General features: G+C 34.5%; 4 protein-coding genes across 4 annotated transcripts; 2 read left to right on the forward strand and 2 right to left on the reverse strand.

Moving 5' to 3' along the window:
* Window positions 1-3,637: 3,637 nt before the first annotated feature.
* LOC125578152 lies at window positions 3,638-3,982 on the reverse strand. The gene has a single exon (XM_048740468.1). The coding sequence runs from the start codon at window positions 3,980-3,982 to the stop codon at window positions 3,638-3,640; it is 345 nt and encodes a 114-aa protein (XP_048596425.1).
* Window positions 3,983-7,364: 3,382 nt separating this feature from the next.
* Window positions 7,365-10,225, forward strand: LOC125577588 (putative pumilio homolog 20). Its single transcript, XM_048739038.1, has one exon. It carries the CDS (start codon window positions 9,193-9,195, stop codon window positions 9,673-9,675), a length of 483 nt encoding a protein of 160 aa, XP_048594995.1. The 5' UTR covers window positions 7,365-9,192; the 3' UTR covers window positions 9,676-10,225.
* An 8,593-nt stretch (window positions 10,226-18,818) lies between these two features.
* LOC125578153 (secreted RxLR effector protein 78-like) lies at window positions 18,819-19,279 on the reverse strand. Its single transcript, XM_048740469.1, has 2 exons — window positions 18,981-19,279; window positions 18,819-18,927 (listed from the first exon to the last, which is right to left on the reverse strand). Exons 1-2 carry the CDS (start codon window positions 19,277-19,279, stop codon window positions 18,819-18,821), a joined length of 408 nt encoding a protein of 135 aa, XP_048596426.1.
* A 2,776-nt stretch (window positions 19,280-22,055) lies between these two features.
* LOC106363154 (heat stress transcription factor A-1d) lies at window positions 22,056-25,484 on the forward strand. Its single transcript, XM_048739039.1, has 3 exons — window positions 22,056-22,510; window positions 23,863-25,031; window positions 25,142-25,484. Exons 1-3 carry the CDS (start codon window positions 22,220-22,222, stop codon window positions 25,152-25,154), a joined length of 1,473 nt encoding a protein of 490 aa, XP_048594996.1. The 5' UTR covers window positions 22,056-22,219; the 3' UTR covers window positions 25,155-25,484.
* The last annotated feature ends 152 nt before the right edge of the window (window positions 25,485-25,636 follow it).

Raw genomic sequence — 25,636 nt, forward strand, 5'->3', positions numbered from 1 at the left:
CTGAGCTTAGTTGTTATCTTCATCACGTCCGAATTTATATATGTTCAACCAGATCAGCTTTCAGTTGTTGATGCATTTGTCTATCACAAATTCTAGTTCGAACACCTATCATATTGGTGATATTTGTAGGGGTATATGTAGAATACATGAGATCAACATGTGAACTCCTGTTGTCTGCTTGTTGGAACTCTGAAACATCATATTGAGTGTATCCATCTCGTTCGTCTTCTATTATCATATTATGGAATATGATACATGTTCTCATAATCTTTCTAATTTTGACTTTATCCCAAAAAATGCTGGATTTTTAACAATGGCAAAGCGAGCTTGCAAAACTCCAAAAGCACGCTTGACATCTTTTCGGACAGCTTCTTGATGTTGAGAAAATAAAACCGCTTTCGGTCCTTGTGGTAGTGGAATATATTGGATAAAAGTTGCCAATTTCAGATAAATACCATCGGTGAGATAGTTAGCCAAATGATATTCTCTTTCATTGACAGAGAAAGTGACTTGCGGAGCTTGACCTTTTATTATGTCATCGAAAAAGGTGAGCGATCAAGAACATTAATATCATTTAAGGTACGTGGAGGTCCAAAAAACGCATGCTATATTCATAGATCATACGAAGCAACCGCCTCTAAAACGATTGTGGATTTTCCCGAACCATGTGAATATTGACATTTCCAAGCGGTGGGACAATTATTCCACTCCCAATGCATACAGTCGATGCTTCCTATCATCCTGGGAAATCCACGATGCTCTCCAATATCAAGTAGACTTTGAAGATCAGCCAGTGTTGGTCTTCTTAGGAATTCATCGCCGAAAAAATTTATTATTCCTTCGACAAAATTTTCCAAACATGACCGAGTAGTAGTTGAACCGAGCCGAAGGTATTCGTCAACCGCATCAGCCGTAGTACCATATGCCAAGACATGTATAGCTGCTGTACATTTTTGAAGTGTAGAGAGACCAAGCCTTCCGAGACCATCTTATTTTTGTTGAAAGAATTTTATTTCATTGGAGAGTCGATCAATACTTTTCATGAATAATGGCTTGTTCATTCTAAAACGTCGTTGGAATAGATTATCAGGATATGTTAGAGTTTCACTGAAATAATCATTCCATAAACGTACATTGCCTTCTTCATGATTTCTTTCGATAAGCTTGTTTTTTTTCTTTTTTTCCTTCGTTCTTCTTGATCACCATGAATGGTAAAATTCTCAACGGCTTGATCAAAATGTAGATCAAAGAGCTCATCAAATGCATCATCAAATAATTCCTCTAAAGTGTTTTGAAAAGAAGAAGCCATTAGATGAGACCTGTTTACACGAGAATTTTTTTTTTTCTATTTTGAGAAAGAGAGACACTTGTTTATGTTTATATTTTGAGAAGGAGAAATGAAGATAGAAGAAAGTGATAATGATAAGAATACTTTGAGAAGGAGAGAAGAAGATAGAACATGAGAAGGTGATATACAATCTTTATATAGACTTTGAGAAGGTGATATACAATCTTTATTTAGACAATAATACAATGCTCATGTTTATGTTATACAATCTTTATATAATCCGTGAGAAGACAAATTGATGAATATAGTCCGTGACCTTCTCTGATGCATACATTTTTGGGTAGTCTGTGACCTCTCCTTACAAAATAAAGACTACACGAAAAGACTACATGACACTGCATACAACAAAAACTTCACTCTTTCGACAATGCTTAACTCTTCCAGGACAAAGAGTACATGACACTGCATACTGGCTATAATAAATGACACTACATGACAATGCTTCACAACAAGACACTGAGCTTGTCTGTGAGTCTTCCACTCCTAATGCTACACTTTCCAACTCTTATTTGACCTGCAAAATAATGACAAGAACATGAGACCAGACAGTCTTTATATCATCAACAACAAGTACCCACCAATTACATAGAGTCCGTGACATAATATTTACATAGAGTCCGTGACAGAAGCTTCATTACCTTACCAGACTGCATATCACAAGCTTCATAGCCTGACGTGACACAAACTCCACTCTTTCACTCAATTTTTAACCTGAAAGTTAGGAGAGGCAAAAAGTCGTGAGAAACAAAATTATTTATCATCCATAACAAGAATTTTTATCAAGACCTGAAAGCACAAGTACACACCTTGTTCTAAAACGCGCCGCCTGGGACCGATTACTCGGCGAATAAACGTAAATCGGAGAGCCACCGTGGCGTTTTGCCCCAATTCGCCCAAAAACTCGGATCCTTCGCAAAAGTTCGATTTTTTTCTAAATTGGAAGCTCAAAATCATAGATTTCTCTGCAAATCTATCATAATTGGCATAAACATAAGAAATAACGGTGAAAACGAGTAAGAATCGTGAAAAAAAAAAGCTGAGAACATCAAAATTAGGGTTTGTTCTCGACAGGTAAAAGGAAGAAGACGGGGGTAGTTTCGTAAATTACCGTTTATTAAAGAGAAATATTAAAGACACTGAGCTTGTCTGTGAGTCTTCCACTCCTAATGCTACACTTTCCAACTCTTATTTGACCTGCAAAATAATGACAAGAACATGAGACCAGACAGTCTTTATATCATCAACAACAAGTACCCACCAATTACATAGAGTCCGTGACATAATATTTACATAGAGTCCGTGACAGAAGCTTCATTACCTTACCAGACTGCATATCACAAGCTTCATAGCCTGACGTGACACAAACTCCACTCTTTCACTCAATTTTTAACCTGAAAGTTAGGAGAGGCAAAAAGTCGTGAGAAACAAAATTATTTATCATCCATAACAAGAATTTTTATCAAGACCTGAAAGCACAAGTACACACCTTGTTCTAAAACGCGCCGCCTGGGACCGATTACTCGGCGAATAAACGTAAATCGGAGAGCCACCGTGGCGTTTTGCCCCAATTCGCCCAAAAACTCGGATCCTTCGCAAAAGTTCGATTTTTTTCTAAATTGGAAGCTCAAAATCATAGATTTCTCTGCAAATCTATCATAATTGGCATAAACATAAGAAATAACAGTGAAAACGAGTAAGAATCGTGAAAAAAAAAAGCTGAGAACATCAAAATTAGGGTTTGTTCTCGACAGGTAAAAGGAAGAAGACGGGGGTAGTTTCGTAAATTACCGTTTATTAAAGAGAAATGTTAAAAATCATAACAAAACTCCTCCTAACCAACTCGAACCCGCGTGCTCTAAGCGAAATAAAATCTTCCGAACCACTAGACTATGGTCAATTCTTGCAAACATTACACATTAATTATATGTATAATAAAAACACATAAAATTAGTCCCCGATTAATTCCCGATTAATCTCCGATTATTTCATAAATCGCTAGGCGTTACTCGAGCGTACGCACAGCGCCTAGCGAGTTCTCGAACATGGAGTACACATAATATTTGTCATGATCATTTACTAATGTTAAACCAACAGAAGAACACGAAACATAAGAGACAAGCTAGAAGAAACAAGCTTTTATATTAAACATAATAAGAATAACAAACACAAAAACTTCAACAACAAGTAACAACAAAGATATAATTCAAACATTAAAACAACAGAGACATAAACTTCAACAACAATCAACAAGAAACATTAGAATAACAGAGACATAAATTCAAACGTGTACTAATTAGACATCAAATCATTGATTAGTTTCTTCTTTAGAGCTTCTTCATACTCAGCTAAGGGTTCTTTTTTGGAAATCAGACTGTCAAGAAGACTCATCTTCGACAACCTTTCTTTCGTGGCCATATCCTGCTTTTTAATATTCCACATACTCTGAAACTCTATCAGTGCCTTCCCCTCTACCTTCGTTTTCTTACTCTTTGCTGCCTTGACACCCGGGGGACGATCATGCTCACTCTTTGTTTCATTTGCGTGAGAGGTTGAAGATTGTGAACCATCCTCACACTTCCTCCTCTTAGCTGAGTATGAAAGCTCACACCATTTCTGGTTGTTTCGTAGCTCCATCCAAGCATGTTCAAGGGTGAATTTTTTTTGTGGTTGTTGAAGAAGATCTCATGAGCTCTTTTGAGGATATCACTCTCATTTTGCCCACTGCTTTTCTCTCTAGTTGCAGCTTCATAAGACCCACAAAACTTGTTGACTTGGTCGTTTATCTTTTGCTAGCGCTGCTTACAGTTAATCACCTCCCTCTGCTCACACCCTGCTACCTTAGGACTTGCAGCATAAATCTTTTTCTAGAAGGTGCCAGACCGTTGCTCATTGCCTACAAGCGGATCTTAACTTGAGTTTAGCCAAGAGCTAATGAGCACAACATCATCAACTGGCGTCCATATCCTCCTTTCTCTACGCTCTGCTGGAGTATCTTCAACATAGTTTGAAGCTTCAGTCCCTTGATTCTCAAAAACAGGGATTTGGGATGAGATAGTTGGACACTATCTTCAGGAAAACAAAAGAAAGTTTCTTGTTGACTATTAAGTAGTTCAACAAACTTAGGCGTGTGGCTAAATTGATTCGAATCCAAAGCGGAATATGGATTAAAAAGAGGGACATAGAAGAGAGGATTAAAGAAGAGAGACAGAGAGACATAGATGATCAATGTGTTTATAGAAGAGAGACAGAGAAGAGCATTTGTGTTTTATAGACAAGCTCTACCACTCAAGACATAAACAGAACAACAATAAACACAAAAGCTCAAGCATTCAACACGCTCAAGCATTCAACACAACCAACCAAAAAGATTCGACATTTATCTAACTTATTCATCACACTAAACATTGATTTCTATCTAACCATATTTATTACCCATTAATAACAAACCTCAACCTTAATACAGAAGAATCGAAATGAAAGAGAGACAAGTTGTACCTTTAATGCAATTGTACTCCTCTTCGTTGAGGAACCTTGCTCTGCTCTCTTGCTTCACGCTCTTGCGCAGTTGCTCCTCTCTCTTGCTCCACGCTCTTGCTCCATCGCTCTTAACACAGAAACATAGAAACAAATCAAAACAAACTAATCTAACATATATGATCAATCAAACACAGAAACAGAGATGATCAATCAAACTAATCAAATGATTTATCATAAGACTTAACAAATGACATTATCCTACAGAACAAACAAATTGCCTTTGAGATTACTTGTGACCCAACAAGAATATTTGATCACTTCTTTGAGACACAAACCAACACAAGACAACATGTAACACAACAAACAAATCGAACTTGACTAAAATCGTCCAACAAGAACAATTAATCATTTGTTAGAGACATAAACCACCACAACGCAACACAACAAACTAATCTAACAGATAAAAGGATTAATCACAACACTCAATCAAACTAATCAAACGATTTATCACAAGACTTTTCAAACAACATTATCCAACAGAACAAATAAATCGACTTTGAGATTACTTGTGACCCGAACAAAAAGAATCAACAACGATTATTCAAGACTTGAGACACAAACCAACACAATCCAACATGCAACACAACAAAAATAATCAAGAACGATTATTCTTTTGTTAGAGACAAAAAACCACTACAACACAACACAACATGCAACACAACAAACTAATCTAACAGATAAAAATAACATCACTTAGCTTTTGAGGGACCGAGAGAGAGAAAGCCACCGAGAGAGAGAGGCAGAGTCGATCTACAATCGTCGATCGCTGCCACCGAGACTTCGTCGAGATGTCACCGTTTGTCCTCTGCGATGAGAGCCACCGAGAGAGACAAGCCATGAAACTTCGTCGAAGCCACTGAGAGAGATTCGTCGAGGAGATCACACCAACGGAGAGAGAGAATCGTTGAGGAGATCAGTCGTCGAGAGGTGGAGTGAATTTCGTGGAGGCGATCAAACGAGAGAGAGCTATGGAGGGGTGATTGATTCGTCGCACCGCGTCGAGAGAGAAGGACATACCAAAACGCTCTTTGTCTAACACGTGTCCCTCAAGACCCGTTTCTTACTCTTCTTAATTAAGATCCGGTGCTTACGTTAAGTGTTATTATTTATTTTTTAATTACAAAATTAACTTAAGAACCAGCTTAAGATACAGCGATAATTATGCTCTTGTAATATCTCATGCCAAGATTAATATTTTTTTTCTTTGTCAATTTTTTTTAACAATACGTAGATAGTATTTAATAAAATTTGAATATATTACCAAAAGTAAAAAGTTGTTTTACAAAATAGTTTGACTTAGAGCAAATTTCTATGACCAAAAAAAGATAAAAATCAAATAAAAGTTTGATAAGATAATAATATATGAGACTTTGCGGTTCCGGTAAACGAAAGCAGTGTCTATGATGATCCGATCAAGGTGAGTGAAAACTTGAGCTGGCGATAGTGAAACGCTGTTGTGAAACCCGATATTCTTCACTTTCCATAGAAGAAAAAAGAACACATATAAAATGTGTTAAAATTGCAAAGTGTCTCTTTTTGTAATTAGAAAATTTAAAAGTGTCTTTATATCTTATTGTTTCAATAACTAACAAATATTATTGGAACAAGAAAATTCTAGATATGTAAAACAGAAAATATACTTCCAGGAAGACGTCGTCGTCACACATATTTATGAGGTGCTAATTGGTCTGTCCAGCGTTCACTAGAGCTGTCCACACAGACCATTATTTTTTGGGGCTAAAATTAGTCGATTCAATATAGATAAAGGTCCCAAATATCCGAGATCAATAGAAACTCTGTTCAAATGGACAGGTCCATGGACGTTTAGTAGTATTTATAGTTTAGTTATAACTTTCTAGTTAATTTCATAACTCTTATTTTGGAGTTAATTTGCATTTGCATATTTTATATTCAAAATAAAAACAATAGTTTTTATATTTCATATTTACAATATTCACAACAATTTGCATACTTATATTCATAATAATTTATTTATCTCGTCCATTTGTTTTGTAAATATACAAAATAACAAAACAAGATAAAAATGTCGGTGACATTAGCTATAACACAACATACAACCAAATGACGATGTTCTAAAGACATTATCTATCACACAACAAGACTTCAACATAAAATACTTTAAAGCCATTGCAATTATTTAACGGAACATTACCATATCCAACTTTCTAAAACTACTTCTCGGCGTATTTCCAAGAGATTTTGAGCAAGACCTCATATGAAAATTTGAGCTATTAGTTACATTTTAATGCAAACTCAAGTAATACATCTTTTCACAGTAATTGCATGTGACATGCGTTCTGCCTTCATAATATTTCTCTCATAGTGTGAATTGCATTTAATACGACGTCTATTTAAAATATTCATACCATTTAATATGACATCTATTTAAACTACATTTTAAACTACACTTAAAACATCAAATAATATATAATATTACTTTTGGTGTAAAATTTAGTGTTATTGTTGGAGTTGACAAAACAATTATGACACCAAAACACCAAATTTGGTGTGATTTCAACACCAAATTTGGTGTCATTGTTGGAGATGTCCTAAGAGTAAATACATATCTGAATTGTGTAACCTATAAATACGAAGATTACCTCCACAGATTCTCAACAGTCTCCCATAATCCCATTCTCTACAATCGCACAAACAACAACGCTTTGTTATATATTTCCCGACCAATTTCATTGTGTAGAATCCAACCAACACATAGACAATGGCAAACGCTGATCCATTCTCAGTGTCCACAATGCTCAATTCTTTACAACATATCCGTTTTGCCTCCACAACAGAGCCCATCGAAGAGGATTACTATCACCGGATTCCTCCTTCACGTTGCATCCCCGTCATAGTTCCACCTCCAAAAAACGATCAACATCTAATCAACTCATTATCCGGTGGATTCTTGACTCCTCATCAAGAACTAGAGACGCGTTTGCAGTCCATGTTCGATTAAGCAACAAGCTCCGTTTAGAGAGATGATCTCAACCTTAGACCATTTCCAACCCAATTCCAAAACACTATTTTAGTGTAGCCTAAAATGGTGAAACTTTTAGTGTTGGGTTGGAGATGTTTAGTATGAAAATCACGCTAAAATAGTGTTTTGCGATAAAAGAAATTTTGGTGTTAAAATCACACTAAAATAGTGTAATCTTGACACTATAATAGTGTTTTGGGTTGAAGATGCCCTTAGACATGAGAGCGCTTCATAGGATGGAGTTGTTGCTGACGTCAGACTCCGCCTACTTCATGAAGATCGCAAGAATCAAGAACGGCTCCAACCGCCTACAGAAACTCCTCGGAAAATTTGATGATGGGATGGCTTGCTCTGCGCCGCTATCTTAAGTTGCTTCCTCCACATCATGACCGATAAGCATGCATAGGTGTGGGCATATTAACCAAAACCCAAACCCGAACCGACCCAAAAAATCCGAACTGAAAACCGAACCGAAGTTAAAAAAAAACCCGAACGGGTTTATGATTCAACCGGTCCGGGTACCCGTACCCGATTGGCTATATCCGATACCCGAACCAATTACCCAAAGTACCCGAATATATATTATATATTACTAACCTTAAACTTACATCTTCCATTTTCATTCATCTTTCCGTCTTCTCCTTCTTCAACGTATATGTTCAGTACATACTTATACTCATTTTATGATCGATTACATGTATGAATCATTATACTTTGCGATTTTGATTTATGTTTGATTACAAGTAGGATTTACGATTTGTTTTCTTTATGCTTTTTACACAGGCATGAGCTCAAACGTTTATGATTATTCATGTTTGATTTCTGTTTGATTTTGATGTCTTTCTGCTTTTGATTTATAAATAGATGGATTCTTTACCATTTTCTATTCAAGATAATACAAATAAAAATTACACGAAGAAAAAGAATACAGACTTATGTTCCTCAACGTAATAACAAATCAGAAAAAAATCATAAATCATATATTAAGTTGTTCTATCTTCTAACTTTCAACAATATTGTTTATTGTCTCTCAAAATCAAATCAAAGATACGTAAAAAAAAAATTTATTTGTTACACAGTTCGGTTATACCCGAAATAACCCGAACCCGAACCTTTAAAACCCGAACCCGATCCGAAGTATAAAATAACCCGAACAGATTCTATACCTCTCTATCCAAAAACCCGAAAATCCGAAGCACCCGATCCGAACCCAAACGGGTATCCGAACGTCCAGACCTAAGCATGCATCCTACCTGGCGTTAACGGGGGCTACGTGTTTTCGACGAGGAGAAGAAAAAGGCAATGTATGAGCACACAATCATCCACGCGCTTCAACTTATGTGTGACCAACACGGCTGCTATAGAGGTTGTCACGCACAACACTCTTCACCTAAGCAAAGATCCTTACGGGAGCTTTGTGGTCCAACACGTGCTTAAACTGTGTGACTTGCATTGCACGTATAACACTGCGGTTAATCTCGGTGGCCATTGCGTTGAGCTCTCGTTCAAGAAGTATGGAAGCTATATTGTGGAGAAGCTTTTGGAGACGGAGGAGTCGATGATTTTGGTGGTGGCAGAGCTTTTGGAATGCAAAGTAGACAGGTTGATGAGGCTGGCAAGGAGTGAGTACGGGAAGTTCGTGGTGGTCAAGGCACTGAGAGTCACGCAGGAGGAGATGATTACGGCTTATCTGTTTTGGGGTTTGGTGCATAAGCTCATGCCTTTTCACCATCTCTTGCGTTACTCTCGTGGAAGCACCATTGCAGCAATCTTAGAGTCTACTTGCTAGCTTTGTCTCAAACTAGCTAATGCCGGTTCTAGTAGTACTACAATATAATGCTGAGAGTTGTCGATTTTTACCGTTGCTTAGTTAATTCTTGTAGTGAGGTGTTTTACTAATGATGGTTTGATTCAACAAAACATTGCCACAATTGTGGACAACTGGTGACACTCGTCATTCGGCTTTGATAAAATCTATTGTCTACCAAACCAAGCTTTCAACTAATTTTGTATCTGTATAACTATTTATTCGCCTCAATTGAGATAAAACTATCAGTCATGACTTTTATAGCAATCTCGCCTTTATTATCATCTTCTTATGAGAAAGAGACTGAAACTTTGGAAATTTGTGTATTTCTTAGGAAAAAATAGAAATTTGCAAATTAAATCGTTTTAGTGAACAACCATGAATGAAACTAATTTGAATACTAATTTCAAAACTGATTAAAAATAAATTTAACACTCGTTTAGACTCGTTGTTTTCATGAGATTGCCCTCGTTTACTATTCTAGTGACCAGCTATAATGAAACCATAGATGATTTGAACGGGTCAAAAGTATTGATGTTATTTAAATAAGTTATATTCGGACTATGACTGTCTTCCTCTTGTAGCTTGTCTGGTCAGCGAAGGCACAATAATGTGAAACGCTTGACGGGTTCGAAGCTCGAGTAAGGCACGATACAGAGGAGAAGAAGAGAAAGCAAACTTGAATCCAAACAAATGAGATATTCTTAAATATCTTTTTCTTTTAACTTCCAAATCTGGAATATGTTAATAATATAACGGTAAACTAAGAGACCTGAGAATTTGTTATGTATTCTATTAAAAAGAAAGTAGTCTTAAAAAATCTACTTATATAAAGTTACCACACTTTTTCATTTAACTAATAGTATATTGGTCTACCTATTATTTCACCTACTATCTATATTACCATATATTACTCTATAAGGTTGCATATGTTTTAGTCTATATATATAAAATTATACGTGTTTTATAAACGGACCTATATATTAATGTTTCAAATTATACGTGTTTTTCAAACAGACCTATATAACAAACGGACCTTATACGTGTTTTATAAACAATGTCTTATATATATTAATGTTTCATAATGCAAAATACTGCCATGTGAAAAAAAGAAGAAGAAAAGATGTATATATGAAAATGCCGTAGTTGGTATAACTTATAGTACACGAAAATAAAAAATACATCTTCAATATATCGATCTCATTCATATTACAACCATGATAGTATTATTGAGTTAGAACACTATAACATTGACCTGATTAAACCACTTTATTCATCTCAAAATCTAATATACAAACTATCTATACCACCTTATTTGTACCATCTAATTCATCTCAAAATCTAATATACAAGTTATATATACCAAATCAAACCATTTTAGCGCATACTTGATATGATTCAAACAGTCTTATAACGTTGGTATAACTAAAAAATTGACAAAAATTCAAATTTTAAACTATTGCCTAAAGTGTTACCAACTATCTACAAAAGTTTATTTAAATGTATTGTGTAAATCTTTTTGTTAACAATATATTGAAGATAAAATATTTAATAACAAAATCCGGAAATATTTATTGTAGTTACAATATATTTAATAACAAAATCTGGAAATATTTATATTGCTTCGTCTACAAGTTTTATTTAATATCACAATTAGTTATTATTTTCCTTATACTTACAGAATTTTAGCTAACCTACTTTAATTGGATTAGCATTATCTCCTAGAAACTAAAAAAATATATTCTAATTACAATATACTCGCATAATATTCCTTATTCCGCAAAGTAACATATTTTATCAAATCTTTAAAATACTGTGACCTACATTTGTGTAACTCATGATAACATATAAATCATAATAATTTTAAAATTAAAAAATCTATATAAATACAAAATAATAATCTATGTAAACTTTGGTTTTCGCCTGAAAAAATCCGCGCTTAGGTCAAAATCTAGTTAGTGTTTTTAAAACTAGATCGGAAACTGAATCAGACAATTTTGGATCACGGTTCAATATAGTTCGACCAGGTCAAACCTGGTTTAATAATTTAGTTATTATTAGTGTATCCTCTAGACTATATTTGCGAAGTGATTTTGCCACATGTCCTTTCTACAATCAATTTCACAAAATAAATATGGCATGACTACTGAAATTAATGACATGTCTTATAGCTTAATATGACATGAACAATTGCATTTAATTTTAACTAGGTGACCGGCCCGCATCTTGTGCGGATATAAGAACATGACCGGCCCGCACCCTGTGTTCTCTCTCGGTCCATACCTCACGAGAGGGAACACAGTAACGTCAGTATGAAGAGACAGATATTATGTGTATGTATAATTGCAACGTCACAAAATATTTTGTGTGTTTACGAAGATACTTTCATTCAAAAAATAGAATAAATGGTGTATAGTTTTAGAAGTAACAGATTTTATATTATCATTAATTAGAATTATATTGTATATGTTTCGTAATTCTTTATTTTAGGTGAATAATATTATTTTTCCATAAATAATAAACAAACATTTATGTAGACATATTAAAAGAAAATATAATAAAAATCAAAATATTATCCATAAATAATATAAATTATGAAGTACATTTCTCGATAAAGAAAGCAAATTCAATTAGAAACTTGCAAAAAATTAAATAAATTTTGTAAGCAATTTGACGGGTTAACATTATTTGATAGATTTATATATTTCTAAATTTTATTGAACATGAAATAATATTAAATTGACATACCGTCATCGGTCTCCTAACTCATCACAACCCATCTAGCAAATACAAAAAATAAATAATTGCAACAGTTTATTTATTTTAAAATTTGTATTTGAAAAAAAAAGTAGATTAAAATTACGTACCGTGACTACGAAATATTCTGAAAAACTTGTTTGTAGACAACATTCAATATTTTTGTCTGCGGCTTCCCTTCTTTACCAGTTATTAGGATTTTTAATCCAAATCTCGACTTAACTCTTGAAAGTGCAACTTTGCCTTGCATTTTGTAAGCATTTTATAAATTATTTTAAAATTATGATAAATTTATTCTTTAAACAACGATAAATAATTTAAAAATAATATTAATAAACACTTTTGGATTTTGTAATATTTAAAATAGTTATTATATAATTATATTCGAACACAATTCATCAAGTAGAGTATAAAACTATTATAATTATCTTATATAAAATTTCGTTCATTGTATTTTATAGTTTATAAATAGTAAAAGTAATAAATATAACATTATTAATCTTTCTATAATTTCGAGAATTAGTTTCCATAAATTGTTATTTGTAATATTCGTTAGATTATAAGGCAAGTGATGTTAAATGATTTTAGACTTATCTTAAATTTTTAGTTCTAAATTAAATAAATAAAAATTAAAAACAATCGACCAATCAAATTATAACAATTTCTTGAAACTTCACCTATGAACCCCAATCTGCGATAGATCAGTCCACGAGATTCACAAAAAAAATCTAAATCCCTTACAGGTTGGGTTACTTAAACGTAGATTTGTCAATTTGACATATATGCACCATGTTGGTAAGTTGACCACGATTATTGGTGGAACTAATATCCGGTCTAATAAAAAAAAGGTAGCTGGTTCGATTATTAATTTTCTAGGTTTTTTGACTGCTTTGAAAATGACCTTATGAATTAATTAAAAAATTCATAATGCTAGCTTTCTTATAAGATAGTATATTCAACAAAAAAAATGATATAAGATAGTATTACTAAATGATACTATGTAATACTTTCTCCGGACTATATTCAACAAAAAAAAGAGAAAGTACTAAATAACCTCTTCAATAACTGCTTTAACTTGGTGAAGCTTCTCAGCATGTTCAAGGTTTTTTGGATCACTATCACTCTCACGACCTGGTCTACATATAAAAAAAGGAAGACCATATTGTCGTTACCAGTATTCAACACATGGAAAAGATAGATCAGACATGCTTTTTGTAGACAAGACACAAAGAGTTGAGTTCATGGTTCTACCTTGTACGGGGAACTAACATTCTTGTTGCATCTAATAGGTCTTGCAACTGTATTGCACTTTTTAGTTTTGTCTACAAAAAGAAAAAAAATAAAATGAATCAAGGCTCTGATAAAAGATGGATGACAGAAAAGCTGGAGCCTCTCGCACCTCAGCTCTTGGCTTTCCACCATTGTACTTCAGCATCAGGTTTAACAGTTTCTCCTCTGTAACATTTAGTTTCACCTTCTGTTTTGGAGTTCGATCTGTCATGTAATAACAAAATTTTAACAGATAAAAGTATAGAGGAGGTAAAGGTGATTTATATGCTAATAAAACATACTGTCGAATAACAGCAATGACACAAGGTAGCTCTTCTGAGTTCTCATTGCCTTGGCGGGTTAGTCCTTTATTAGGCTGTACATGTTTATTGAACTTCCAAGGCAAAGTGGGTGGCAGAGTCGATGAAAGATGAAGAGCCTTTGCGTCTAAACACATTTTTCTTAGCACACAAGCAGCATCGTCGTAATACCTTAATAGTATGAGAGGAGAGATTTGTGAATAATACTTTAAAGAATGAAAAGAGAATGTTTGTATCTTAAGACCTTAGGTATCTCCTATATATATACAGTCAATTTATTTCTCATATTAATGACGCATAATATTTTGCACAATAAATAATGAAATCGTTTAAAGAAAGATATTAAATGTGTATTGTCAAAAAAATGATTTGCATATGATATGATTTTAACTTACGCAAGTAATTCATATTAGAAAGGTAAGTTATTAAAAACAAACAACCTAATTAGAAACATTAAAATATTTTGTAAGCAATGTAATAAATATGATATCAACATGCTCAAGTTTATTGTTTAAATAATAAGGAATGTTTTTAATATTTGTCTTTATTCTAAATCTTGCCCAAGGGTAAACTAAATCGATAATATTTAATGATTTCAACTTGCGCAAGTAATCCATATTGTGAATAAGTGATTTGCATATTTAATGATTTCAACTTGCGCAAGTAATCCATATTAGAAAGGTAAGTTATTAAAAACAAATTTTGTCAACAAGTTATTTGCATATTTAATGATTTCAACTTGCGCAAGTAATCCATATTAGAAAGGTAAGTTATTAAAAACAAACAACCTAATTAGTAGGGATGGGCACTTTACCCGATATCCGAAGTGGCACCCGAACCTGATCCGAAAATGCATGTCAAGTTTTTTATTAAAAAAATTAACAAAAAGTTACATCCAAATTTTTTTTAAAAATAACTAAATTAATGCCTTTTAAGTTTTAAATTTTTATGTCCAAATCTATTAACCATTCAATCTATTAAAAATAAAAAATTAGTTAAGTGAAAGTTATATTTTTAAATATAAGAAACATGAGAAATGAAAATTTTAATTTTTTTTTCAAAATCTAAATATTCGAACCCGATCTGAAATAATCGAATCCGAACTAAAAATACCCGAACCCGACCTGAAGTACAGAAATACCCGGACGGGTTGTACACCTCTATACCGAAATACTCGAAAATCCAAAATACCCGATCCGAACCTGAACGGGTACCCGAACGCCCACCCCTACTAATTAGAAAGATTAAAATATTTTCTAAGCAAATGTAATTAATATGATATCAACATGCGCAAGTTTACTGTTTGAATAATAAGAAAAGTTTTTAATATTTGTCTTAGTTCTAAATCTTGCCCAAGGCTAAACTAAATCGATAATTATTATCCCCTAACTATATATGAGCTTAACGAAATCGACAATAGTTTTGGGCTTGTCTACATAAGCGATTGATTAAAATAAATGAAAAATAAAATTCAAAAAAATTGACCAATAGAATTATAACAATTTTTCTGAGAAGCTCTATATTAATGCTATATCAGCAGAAATCACTAAAGTGACTTCTCTTTTAAAAAGTGACTTCTGTTTTAAGGTATAGGAGGATTTATATTTTTGGTAAACTTTTTTAAAATATGGTAATAACTCATATATTACATTTAATGTCAATTTATATTTTTGGAAAAAAATTTTAGAATACAAGAATAACTCATAAACCATCATTAAAATAAATATATTCAAATATGGCATTATAAATTTTGAAAATAATTTAATTATAAATTTTTAAATTATACAATCTTATTAATAAAATTTTCAAAAATGTATACAATTTTTTTAGAAAATTAGAAAAATTTAATCATAAAATCATTATTTTCTTATATATTTACAAATTTTATAAATATTGTTTAATTTTATTTCTTGGTAATTATGCAACTTTTACAAATTTATTTAGACTATATTTGCGAAGTGATTTTGCCACATATCATTTCTACAATCAATTTCACAAAATAAATATGACATGGCTACTAAAATTGATAACATGTCTTATAGCTTAATATGACATGGACAATTGCATTTAATGTTAATTTTTATTTTTGGCAAACTTTTTAAAATATGATAATAACTCATATATTACATTTAATGTCAATTTATATTTTTGAATTTTTTTTAGAATACGGGAATAACTCATAAATCATCATTAAAATAAATATATAAAAAATATGCTATTATAAATTTCAAAATATAATATAATTATATATTTTTAAATTATACAATTTAATTACTAAAATTTTCAAAAATGTATAAATGTTTTTAGAAAATTAGAAAAATTTAATCGTAAAATTATTATTTTCTTATATATCTACAAATTTTATAAATATTGTTTAATTTTATTTTTTGGTAATTATGCAACTTTTACAAATTTATTTAGACTATATTTGTGAAATAATTTTGTCACATGTCATTTCTACAATCAATTTCACAAAATAAATATGATATGGCTACTGAAATTGATGACATGTCTTATAGCTTAATATGACATGGACAATTGCATTTAATGTTAATTTATATTTTTGATAAACTTTTTAAAATATGGTAATAACTCATATATTACATTTAATGTCAATTTATATTTTTGGTAAGTTTTTTAGAATACGGGAATTACTCATAAATCATCATTAAAATAAATATATAAAAAATATGGCATTATAAATTTCGAAATATAATTTAATTATATATTTTTAAATTATACAATTTTATTAAAATTCTCAAAAATGTATACAATTATTTTTAGAAAATTAGAAAAATTTAATCTTAAAATCATTATTTTCTTATATATCTACAAATTTTATAAATATTGTTTAATTTTATTTTTTGGTAATAATGCAACTTTTACGAATTTATTTAATATATTTAATTAAAATAAATAGATAGAAAAATCTATCTAAGAATATAATTTCAAATATATACATGCATATTCTTAAATATAATTTTTATGTTTAATTAAATCAAATATATTAAAATATTGATACGAAAAAGAAAATTTACAATATTAATGAAATTTTATTTTAAAATATTATTTATATTTATCTGATAAAAAATATTTTAAATTATTTTACTGCACATGGTGCAGGAAGACACCTAGTATAAATTTAAAAGTAATGTTGGCAAATATGATATATAATTAAAATATAAATGAATTTACAACATAAAACATCTAATTATATAAAAATGGTTTGCTCTCTCTTTAGAGATACACCTAGGATGCCACATAGGAAAGTCATCTCATGGCATAGCGACACGTGTCTAGGAGGGAAAATCTAGCGTTTCATTAAAAGATTTGTGCACTTCGGTTGGGTTTTATATTTACTGGGCTTTGTGGTTGCTTAAGACTTCCGCGCTTTTGACGTATCCCAATAGCTTTTTCATCTTCTTCCTCATCTCACGAAATGATACTATCAACAAATAATCATCTTAAAAAACCATCCATTAATCTCTCACACACGATTTATAATCAATGCGATTTCTGGATCTATAAGGCGGTGGAAGTTCATCTATAAAAAAAGGTATGATTCCTTCTTAGAGAATCATCCTCTCATTCCTCTAAGCTAACCGGTAAACTAATTATCTGAGATATGGCTAACGTTTCGGTATTCCTCTCCGATCTGCAGACGGGCCGCTCCACCTCCACTGTTCAAGTCCACTTGCTCCTTCTCGGTTCTCACTTCTCAGGTATCTTAATTAGCTCCGCCATTTGTTCATAAGCAGTCTTTCACAACCCAAAAACTTGTGAAAGTGCAATTGTTCAATTCAACTTTCTATATTCTTTTTTCTACAGTTTCAGTTCAATTGTGGTTTAAGAGATATGTTTAAATGTTCTCTTGGAGTATATATTATCACCCTAATGAGATCCCAAGTCTCGTAGGTAGAGAACATTGTGTGATAGTCAGATCCTCTCTTCCATAGATTAACATCATCGTCCTCCGCCATCAACTCTCTCGTGGAATCAATAATGTCTTCCACTCCAATATATCTCTAAACTCTGTGTCTCATCCTCCTATGTTGAATAATCACATCGTTCACCGTGGCATGCAAACTAATATCAATGAAACCTCTCTCACCAAACATATCAAACAAAACTTCCACCTCTGACCAACAATCAAACCAAAAAAGAGTACTCTTCCCATTTTTAATCTTTTTCTTATAGAACATTTGAGCTATGCTTCTGAGTTTAATAAGCTTCTTCCACATCCATGAACTTTTATTTCCTCTCACCCCAACCTCCCAGAACGTTTTTCCCACCAGCAGATACTCTCTAATCCAACTACTCCACATCGACTGTCCAGAGAGCAAGTGCCATATCAATTTTAAACTATTCACAAGAGTAACTTCTTTCGACCTCCTCAGACCTAGGCCACCCTCAGCTTTTGGCTTACAAACATCAGACCAAGCAAATTTTTCTTTAGCAGTTTTTAACTCAGGGCCAGACCAGAGAAATGTAGAACACACAAACTTTCTATTTCCTTCAAACACTGACTCAGAAGTCTGAAACCCGAAGACCAGAAGTTCACAATGCTCATGATAACATATCTAATAAGGTGTAAGCATCATGCGTAAGAGATAAGCCTAGTTGTTCAGCTTGCAATACGAGTTCTTATTTTTTCAATCATCGGAAGATAGTCATTCTTGTGCATCCCTTTCGTCAGGAGAGGCAAGCCAAGATATCTCACAGGAAGAGCCCCAGGCTCAAAAGAAAAGTATGAAAGAATTAGATCCTTAGCACTCTGATTTAAACCCCTGCCATGTAGATGGTAGACTTTTCCAGACTAATACTCAAACCGGATTCCCTTGCAAACCCATCAAAGACCGAGATAACACCTTCTATGATCTTTTGGAGCCTTCCACAAACAATAAAAGATTATCAGCAAAGCATAGATGTGTCAGAGACAACCTTCTACACAAGGGATGATAGCCAAAACGCTTATCCATAACAGCCTTATCCATCCTTGAAGACAGCGCATTCATGCAGATCACAAATAGGTAAGGATATAAGGAACACCCTTGTCTCAGTCCTCTCTTACGTTGTAAATAACCAGCAAGCTCCCCATTTACTTGCACCAAGAATGAAGGAGTAGTTGTGCATATTTGTATCCAGTGAACAAACTTTAGTGGAAATCCATGAACCAGTAGAGTATTCAGTACAAAGTCCCACTGTACCGAGTCGAACGCCTTTGAGATATCGATTTTCATGGCACACCTTGGAGAAATTGTTGGACTATGGTAATCCTTAACCAGTTACGTAGCCAACGAAAAAAATTTCATAAGCATCCTTCCATGAACAAACACCGACTGATTCACATATATAATACTTGCAGCTTATTAAGACGATTAACAAGGATCTGGGAGATAGTCTTATAGATAACATTACAGCAGGCTATAGGTCAATAATCTTTAATCATCTTTGCATCTGTCTTCTTTGGAATAAGAGAAAGGATAGTCGAGTTGATACCTTTTGGAAGAAACTCTTTCAGAAAGAAAGACTGAATTGCAACGGTAAAATCAAAACCCAGAATATCCCATGTAGCTTTAAAAAAATCACTAGGATACCCATCGGGACCTGGCGACTTTTGTGACGGCATAGCAAATATAACACTCTTAATCTCCTCCGTTGTGACCTCCTGCCCCAGCATCAAGCAATCAGCTTCCTTACAGCGAAAATTCAGAAGAGCTCTCAGATCTGAGACCGCAGTTTCCACATATTCAGGAGGAACATGGTTGAGAAAGGTCGAGTAGAACTGAACCGCTTCTTTCTTTATTTCCTTCTGAGTAGAAACTATCTCCCCACCAACACATTGTATCTCCTTGATCATGTTTTGCGATGTCCTCAACTTCATAGCATTGTAAGAAACTTTATTGTTCTTATCTCCAACATCTAACCAATGCAACTTTGATCTTTGTTTATAAAAGTATTCCTCCAGATCAGCCACATGAGACCAGTGCCCATATGCTTCAATTTCATCCTTCATATTATGCCTGAAGGATTTGAAAGAGTAATACCTTGTTTCTCACATAGAACCTCTAAAGCCAGATGTGCACGTTTTGGTAAGTTATCCAACTTTTCCTTGCCCATCGTTCTCAAGATAAGTTTGAGACCTGTAAGATTTTTAGAAAATCGATGAAGCGTCGGTTTCCCTCAAGTCCACACTAACCTTATCCATCTCAGCAGAGAGAGTATCCTCTTCCTCCATAAGTTCTCCTTCTTCCTTATCATTATTTATTACTGCAAACTTATCAACAGAAGCAATGGTTCTGACGGTACCAGAGATACTTCTGCTCTTTTTTATATGGAGATGGCCAGACCTAATCAATTTCAATTCCAAAAACTTCTTGCTTATTACCCGACGATAATTTTTCCTCCTTAGTCACGACTATAATAGAACCTCCATCCTTCACAACTTATACTGAATCAGACACAATCATTACTGGCTCTTCGTCAACAGGAACCCCCATAGAAGAAACTTGGTCATAAACACTTTCTTTTTCTTTCTCGTTCTCTTTCTGCCACAACACAAACCTCCTATTTCTGCTGAGCCACACATACTTTCTCAGAGTGACCCTATTTTCCACACACTATGCATCTTAGCGAAAGCCACAGATAAATGAACTCCACCAGCTTGCCATCTTTAATGAAATTATCTTCTTAGGAAGGTCTTTAGAGACATCCACTTTAACAAAGACTTTTACTGTTTCAAGATTTGTACAAGTCAAGGTCTCAGGGTGCAAACGAACTGGAAACCCTGCCGCACTCGAGATAAAAATCTGCCCTTCCAAAAGTACATACTCAAGGGAACCCTCTTCAAATAAACCCACATCGAAATATCAAACTCCTCTTGCTTTTCCGCCTCCGTTTTTGGATCCCACTTGTAAACAACCAGAGGAACCCCATCAATGTTCCAAAGACCACGCCTTATGATTCGCGCACGAAAAGTTGGATTACGAACCCTAAAACGCATGGTAGTCGGATTCACCTCATAAACATCGATCATACCAGCTTCATCCTTCTACTTCCAAAGCTTATTAATGATGACATGAAACTTTAGCCACATGAGGCGCTGTAGATAGAAACTTCCCGACCAGGAAATCCTCCCAAAGAGGAGTAGAATCATCGATAACCTCACTCAGAATCACAACAGACGGAAAATCCTCGGACGTATCCATAGAAACCTTGTACTTTTTCAAAATCTGCTTATTTTCGATTTTCAACTCCCATGAATCACCATTCTTTGGAACGGTACCTGTTGCGTGTCGATTATGATCACAGGAATCGCCTAGCGGCGCCGGAAATCAAACAGAGACAAAGACGAAACCCAAAATCCTTAATCGCCAAAAATCACCCTCAGAGCAAAAGACACCGTTCAAAACCAAAAGTTGGGTACAGATTTTTTCTCGAACACTTTATTTTATTTACACTTTTAAACAAATCGAGTTTTCTATGCTAAAATAAGCATTTATCATGTAATGTAGTAGTGACCAAATATGAGGTTGAAGTGTTTCTAGTGAGATTTCAATGTCAAAAGATGTGAAAGTGTGTGTGTGTGTGTGTGTAGCTGAAGTGTGTTTCCAATCTTGCTATGTCTTTGTCCTGAACTTTTTGCTGAGCCCTGAAATCTGAGCTTCTAACCATAGAAGACCGATTCTCTTGCTTACAATACCTCGGGCTCTACTTCATCCTTATGTTATGTGTACCGACGTCCTCCTTAGATCCTCGATGTTTTATTCCTTCTAACTGATCCAAATCTGAGATTGATGCTATGCCTAAAGAAATGCTTCCCGTCCATCTTCTTATGATCTCAATTGGATGATAGATTTGGGCCCAATAGTTACTTTAACAAATGAGTCAATCATAATTATAAAAATTGGTTGCCGTGTCAGGGGAGCCACGCAGCCCATAATACAAAGCTCAAAGAGCCAATAACAAAATGACACGTAGGAAATCCCGACGCTTTTTAGAGAGAAAAAGCGAATGTCTATTTCCGTAAAATCGCAAAACAGTAGATGACTCGCCCGTCGTCGTCGCCTCTCTCTATATCCTCTTCCTCCATCGTCTCCCTCAGCTCTCTCATCTCCTATCTTTGATAGATCTCTCCTTGGGTTTATCAATTGCTAGAAACCCTAACTTTCTTCAAATCCATGGATCGCGGTAACAGTACCAAGGGAGGATCTGTAACAATGGAATCGACGGAGATTCAGCCTTCTCCTCAACCGCAGCCTGTGGCGGTCCTAACTGGAAACGCGCCTCCTCCGTTCCTGAGCAAGACCTATGACATGGTTGACGATCCCGCAACCGATTCGATTGTGTCGTGGAGTGCTAACAACAACAGTTTCATCGTGTGGGATCCACCACAGTTCGCTAAAGATCTTCTTCCCAAGAACTTCAAGCACAATAATTTCTCCAGCTTCGTCAGGCAGCTTAACACCTATGTAATTTCCCTCTTTCCCTTCCTCAAATTTCACTTGATGTCTGCTTAGGTGCCTAACTTATTAAGCAGAGGAGTTTTCTAGCTTCTGTTATGTTTGTGGTCCCCATATGTATTGAACAACGGTTTAGCCAGTAGAGAATGTATAGTTAACTTTTACACTCGTTGCCGTTGATTATTGAAGACTGATCCTGTGATTGCACTTACCATTTCATAAACTCTACCAATTAGAGTTTCTCAATAGCTCTCTTGTTGGGATGACTAGTGGTCCTGTTTGCTAGGACATGAATTCACGGCATGGGCAAGTCGTTTTTGCAATTGAAACCAGCTGAGCAGTGTAGTTAATGGAATAGTAGATTTGTAGATGAAGCTTGCACTTAAGGTTTTAACTTGGAGATGTGAAAGTGAGATAAAGATGTATCCTTTGATGTCTGTTTGACCCCTTGTTATTAGCTTTAGTAAATAGTCTAACTCTCGAAGATAGTAATGAATCTTCCTGAATTTTCTCAGCGTTTTAAACGAGAAGAAAGAAGAAATACGGAAAAAAAGAGAGCACGTCTCATGTTGATCATGACCTGCGTGCAAGGTTATAAACTTTTTGTTATTACTACGTATCCATCTACTTTACAACCTTTAGGCCAACGTGATCAGTAGTCCCTGGAATGGAAACAGGATCATAAGTAGGTCCTTGATATGATCTTTACATCTTTTACCCGACTTGTCAGTCACAGGAATCATAGAGTTGCTCTGTGCATTTGCATTTAGGTTAAGTAGTTATCTGCTCATATAGGCTGGATGAATTTTCTGTTGCTTATACTAGGTTTGCTCTATACAAGATCATGATGAATGAAGCTTATACTGCTTTATATTTAGAACAGAGTTGCTAATAATGCTGCAAGATGGTGAATGCGCTTAAATAGCCTGTTTTTTTTCTGTATATATCTTTAGTAGTTTATTCCGTATATCCTCTTAACATAAAGATTACACTGGTATACCATAGAGACCTTTTACTATCTTAATTTTTAAAGATCCATATTGGATATTTTGGTTTCTCCTTTGGTTTGGGTGGTAGGTTAGACTGAAAGTAGGAACATGTATTTAGCAGTTTATTGCTTCATCCCAGATCAGCTGACTGCAATTGGTCTACTACGTTTACTTGACTTCTGAATGAAATTGCTCTGGAGCATGGGATTCCAACTAAGTTACTTCCTGTCAATGGCTGTTTGAATCTGTGAATAGTTTGCAGTTAGGATTTGTGTTGGAGTAATTAGATTTAGACTCGTGTGATGACTTCTTTCTCATTTATTTTGATGGAATCCGTTCTCATTCCATTCTGCGCGCCTTTTCTTGGAACAGGGTTTCCGGAAGGTTGACCCAGATAAATGGGAATTTGCGAATGAAGGTTTCCTAAGAGGTCAGAAGCACTTGCTTAAAACAATAACTCGGCGAAAACCTGCACACGGACATGGACCTCAGCAATCTCAGCACTCGATTGGGCAGAACTCATCTGTAAGCTCATGTGTTGAAGTTGGCAAGTTTGGTCTCAAAGAAGAGGTCGAGAGGCTTAAACGAGATAAGAACGTCCTTATGCAAGAACTCGTTAGATTAAGACAGCAGCAACAATCCACTGATAACCAACTTCAAACGATGGTCCAGCGTCTCCAGGGCATGGAGAATCGGCAACAACAGTTAATGTCGTTCCTTGCAAAGGCAGTACAAAGCCCTCATTTTCTATCTCAGTTCTTGCAGCAGCAGAACCAGCAAAACGAGGGTAGTAGGCGAATCAGTGATACCAGTAAGAAGCGGAGATTCAAGCGAGATGGCATTGTCAGTAATAATAAGGATTCTGCTTCTCCTGATGGACAGATAGTGAAGTATCAACCTCCAATGCACGAGCAGGCAAAGGCAATGTTTAGTCAGCTTATGAAGATGGAACCTTACAAAGCCGGCGATGATGGTTTCCTTCTAGGTAACGGTACTTCTACTACTACTAGTACAGAAGGAACAGAGATGGAGATTTCAGCGAACAACATAACGGGTATATCTCTTCATGAGATGCCAATAGCTTCTGAGATACAATCGTCATCATCACCAAGTGGAGCAACTCCGGAAAACGTTACAGTAGCTGAGTTTCCAACACCTGACGAAGCAATTCCCTCACCTGATGATCTGTCTCTACCCGAATTTGCTGATATGCTGCAGGAGAATATCGCGGAGGTGCCTCCAGAGAATTTCTTGGAAACAAACATGGAAGATTTGAGTCCTATCCTAGATTCAGATCTGTTCAATAATGATGATTTACCCTTTGACATTGACGACATTCTGAGGGACCCCGATTTAGAACCTACGGTTGATGATTACGCTTCACTCTTTCAAGACATTCTCATGTCAAGCCCGGTTCCAGATGATATGGAAGTAACACCAGTGGATGTTACAACGAAGGACGGTGAGACAGAGCAGAAACAGATGGATAATCTGACTCAACAAATGGGTCTCCTCTCGCCTGAAACCATAGATCTTTCAAGGTAACCAATATAACTTTAGTAGTTATCAATCAGACAATAAAAAAGTCTGTTAACTCAACTATATGTCTATATCTCTGCTTATATATCTTCATAATGTTGGTTCCATTCAGGCAAAATCCTTGATTTTTGGAAGTTCTGAAGTCTTTTGAAGTAACACCAAACTACTATGTTCCCTAAGAACATCATATGCTTCATCTCATGCCCTGATCATTTTATTTCTTCTTTCTTAAATCAAACTTCCTTACATCTATTCATTTACACACTCTATCAAGGTGTGGTGGATCTATGTCGAAGTTTCAATGTATTGTTGAATTTTTTCGCCTTTTTGTTAGAAGAAAGCTAAATGAACTTGAGGTCAACAGAATATCCTATGTTTCGTTTGATCTATTGTTTGTCATTATTAATCCTACTTTGCAACTTTAAATTTATAGAAATATACATTTTTAGACTGAAGACTTACAAGTGATGTAGATCAACTTGCTAAAAATAAAGGCCAGGACTAACCAACAAGATTATGTAATTTCCTGGACAATGTAAAACACCTTCTTGTAATGTTGCTATCAATGAAAAGAAAAGTTGACAAAAAAAAAAACATTCTTAAATTA

This window comes from Brassica napus, chromosome A9 (assembly GCF_020379485.1).
Source record: "Brassica napus cultivar Da-Ae chromosome A9, Da-Ae, whole genome shotgun sequence".
Taxonomy (NCBI): domain Eukaryota; kingdom Viridiplantae; phylum Streptophyta; class Magnoliopsida; order Brassicales; family Brassicaceae; genus Brassica; species Brassica napus.

Excerpts from the sequence above, each read along its gene's own strand:
- LOC125578152 (XM_048740468.1), bottom strand. The coding sequence starts at position 3,982 with ATGGAGCTACGAAACAACCAGAAATGGTGTGAGCTTTCATACTCAGCT.
- LOC125577588 (XM_048739038.1), top strand. The coding sequence starts at position 9,193 with ATGAGCACACAATCATCCACGCGCTTCAACTTATGTGTGACCAACACG.
- LOC125578153 (XM_048740469.1), bottom strand. The coding sequence starts at position 19,279 with ATGAAAATCGATATCTCAAAGGCGTTCGACTCGGTACAGTGGGACTTT. Across the intron at positions 18,928-18,980 it reads TATCATCCCTTGTGTAGAAG|GCTCCAAAAGATCATAGAAG; the intron begins GTTGTCTCTGAC and ends TGTTTGTGGAAG.
- LOC106363154 (XM_048739039.1), top strand. The coding sequence starts at position 22,220 with ATGGATCGCGGTAACAGTACCAAGGGAGGATCTGTAACAATGGAATCG. Across the intron at positions 22,511-23,862 it reads TCAGGCAGCTTAACACCTAT|GGTTTCCGGAAGGTTGACCC; the intron begins GTAATTTCCCTC and ends TTCTTGGAACAG.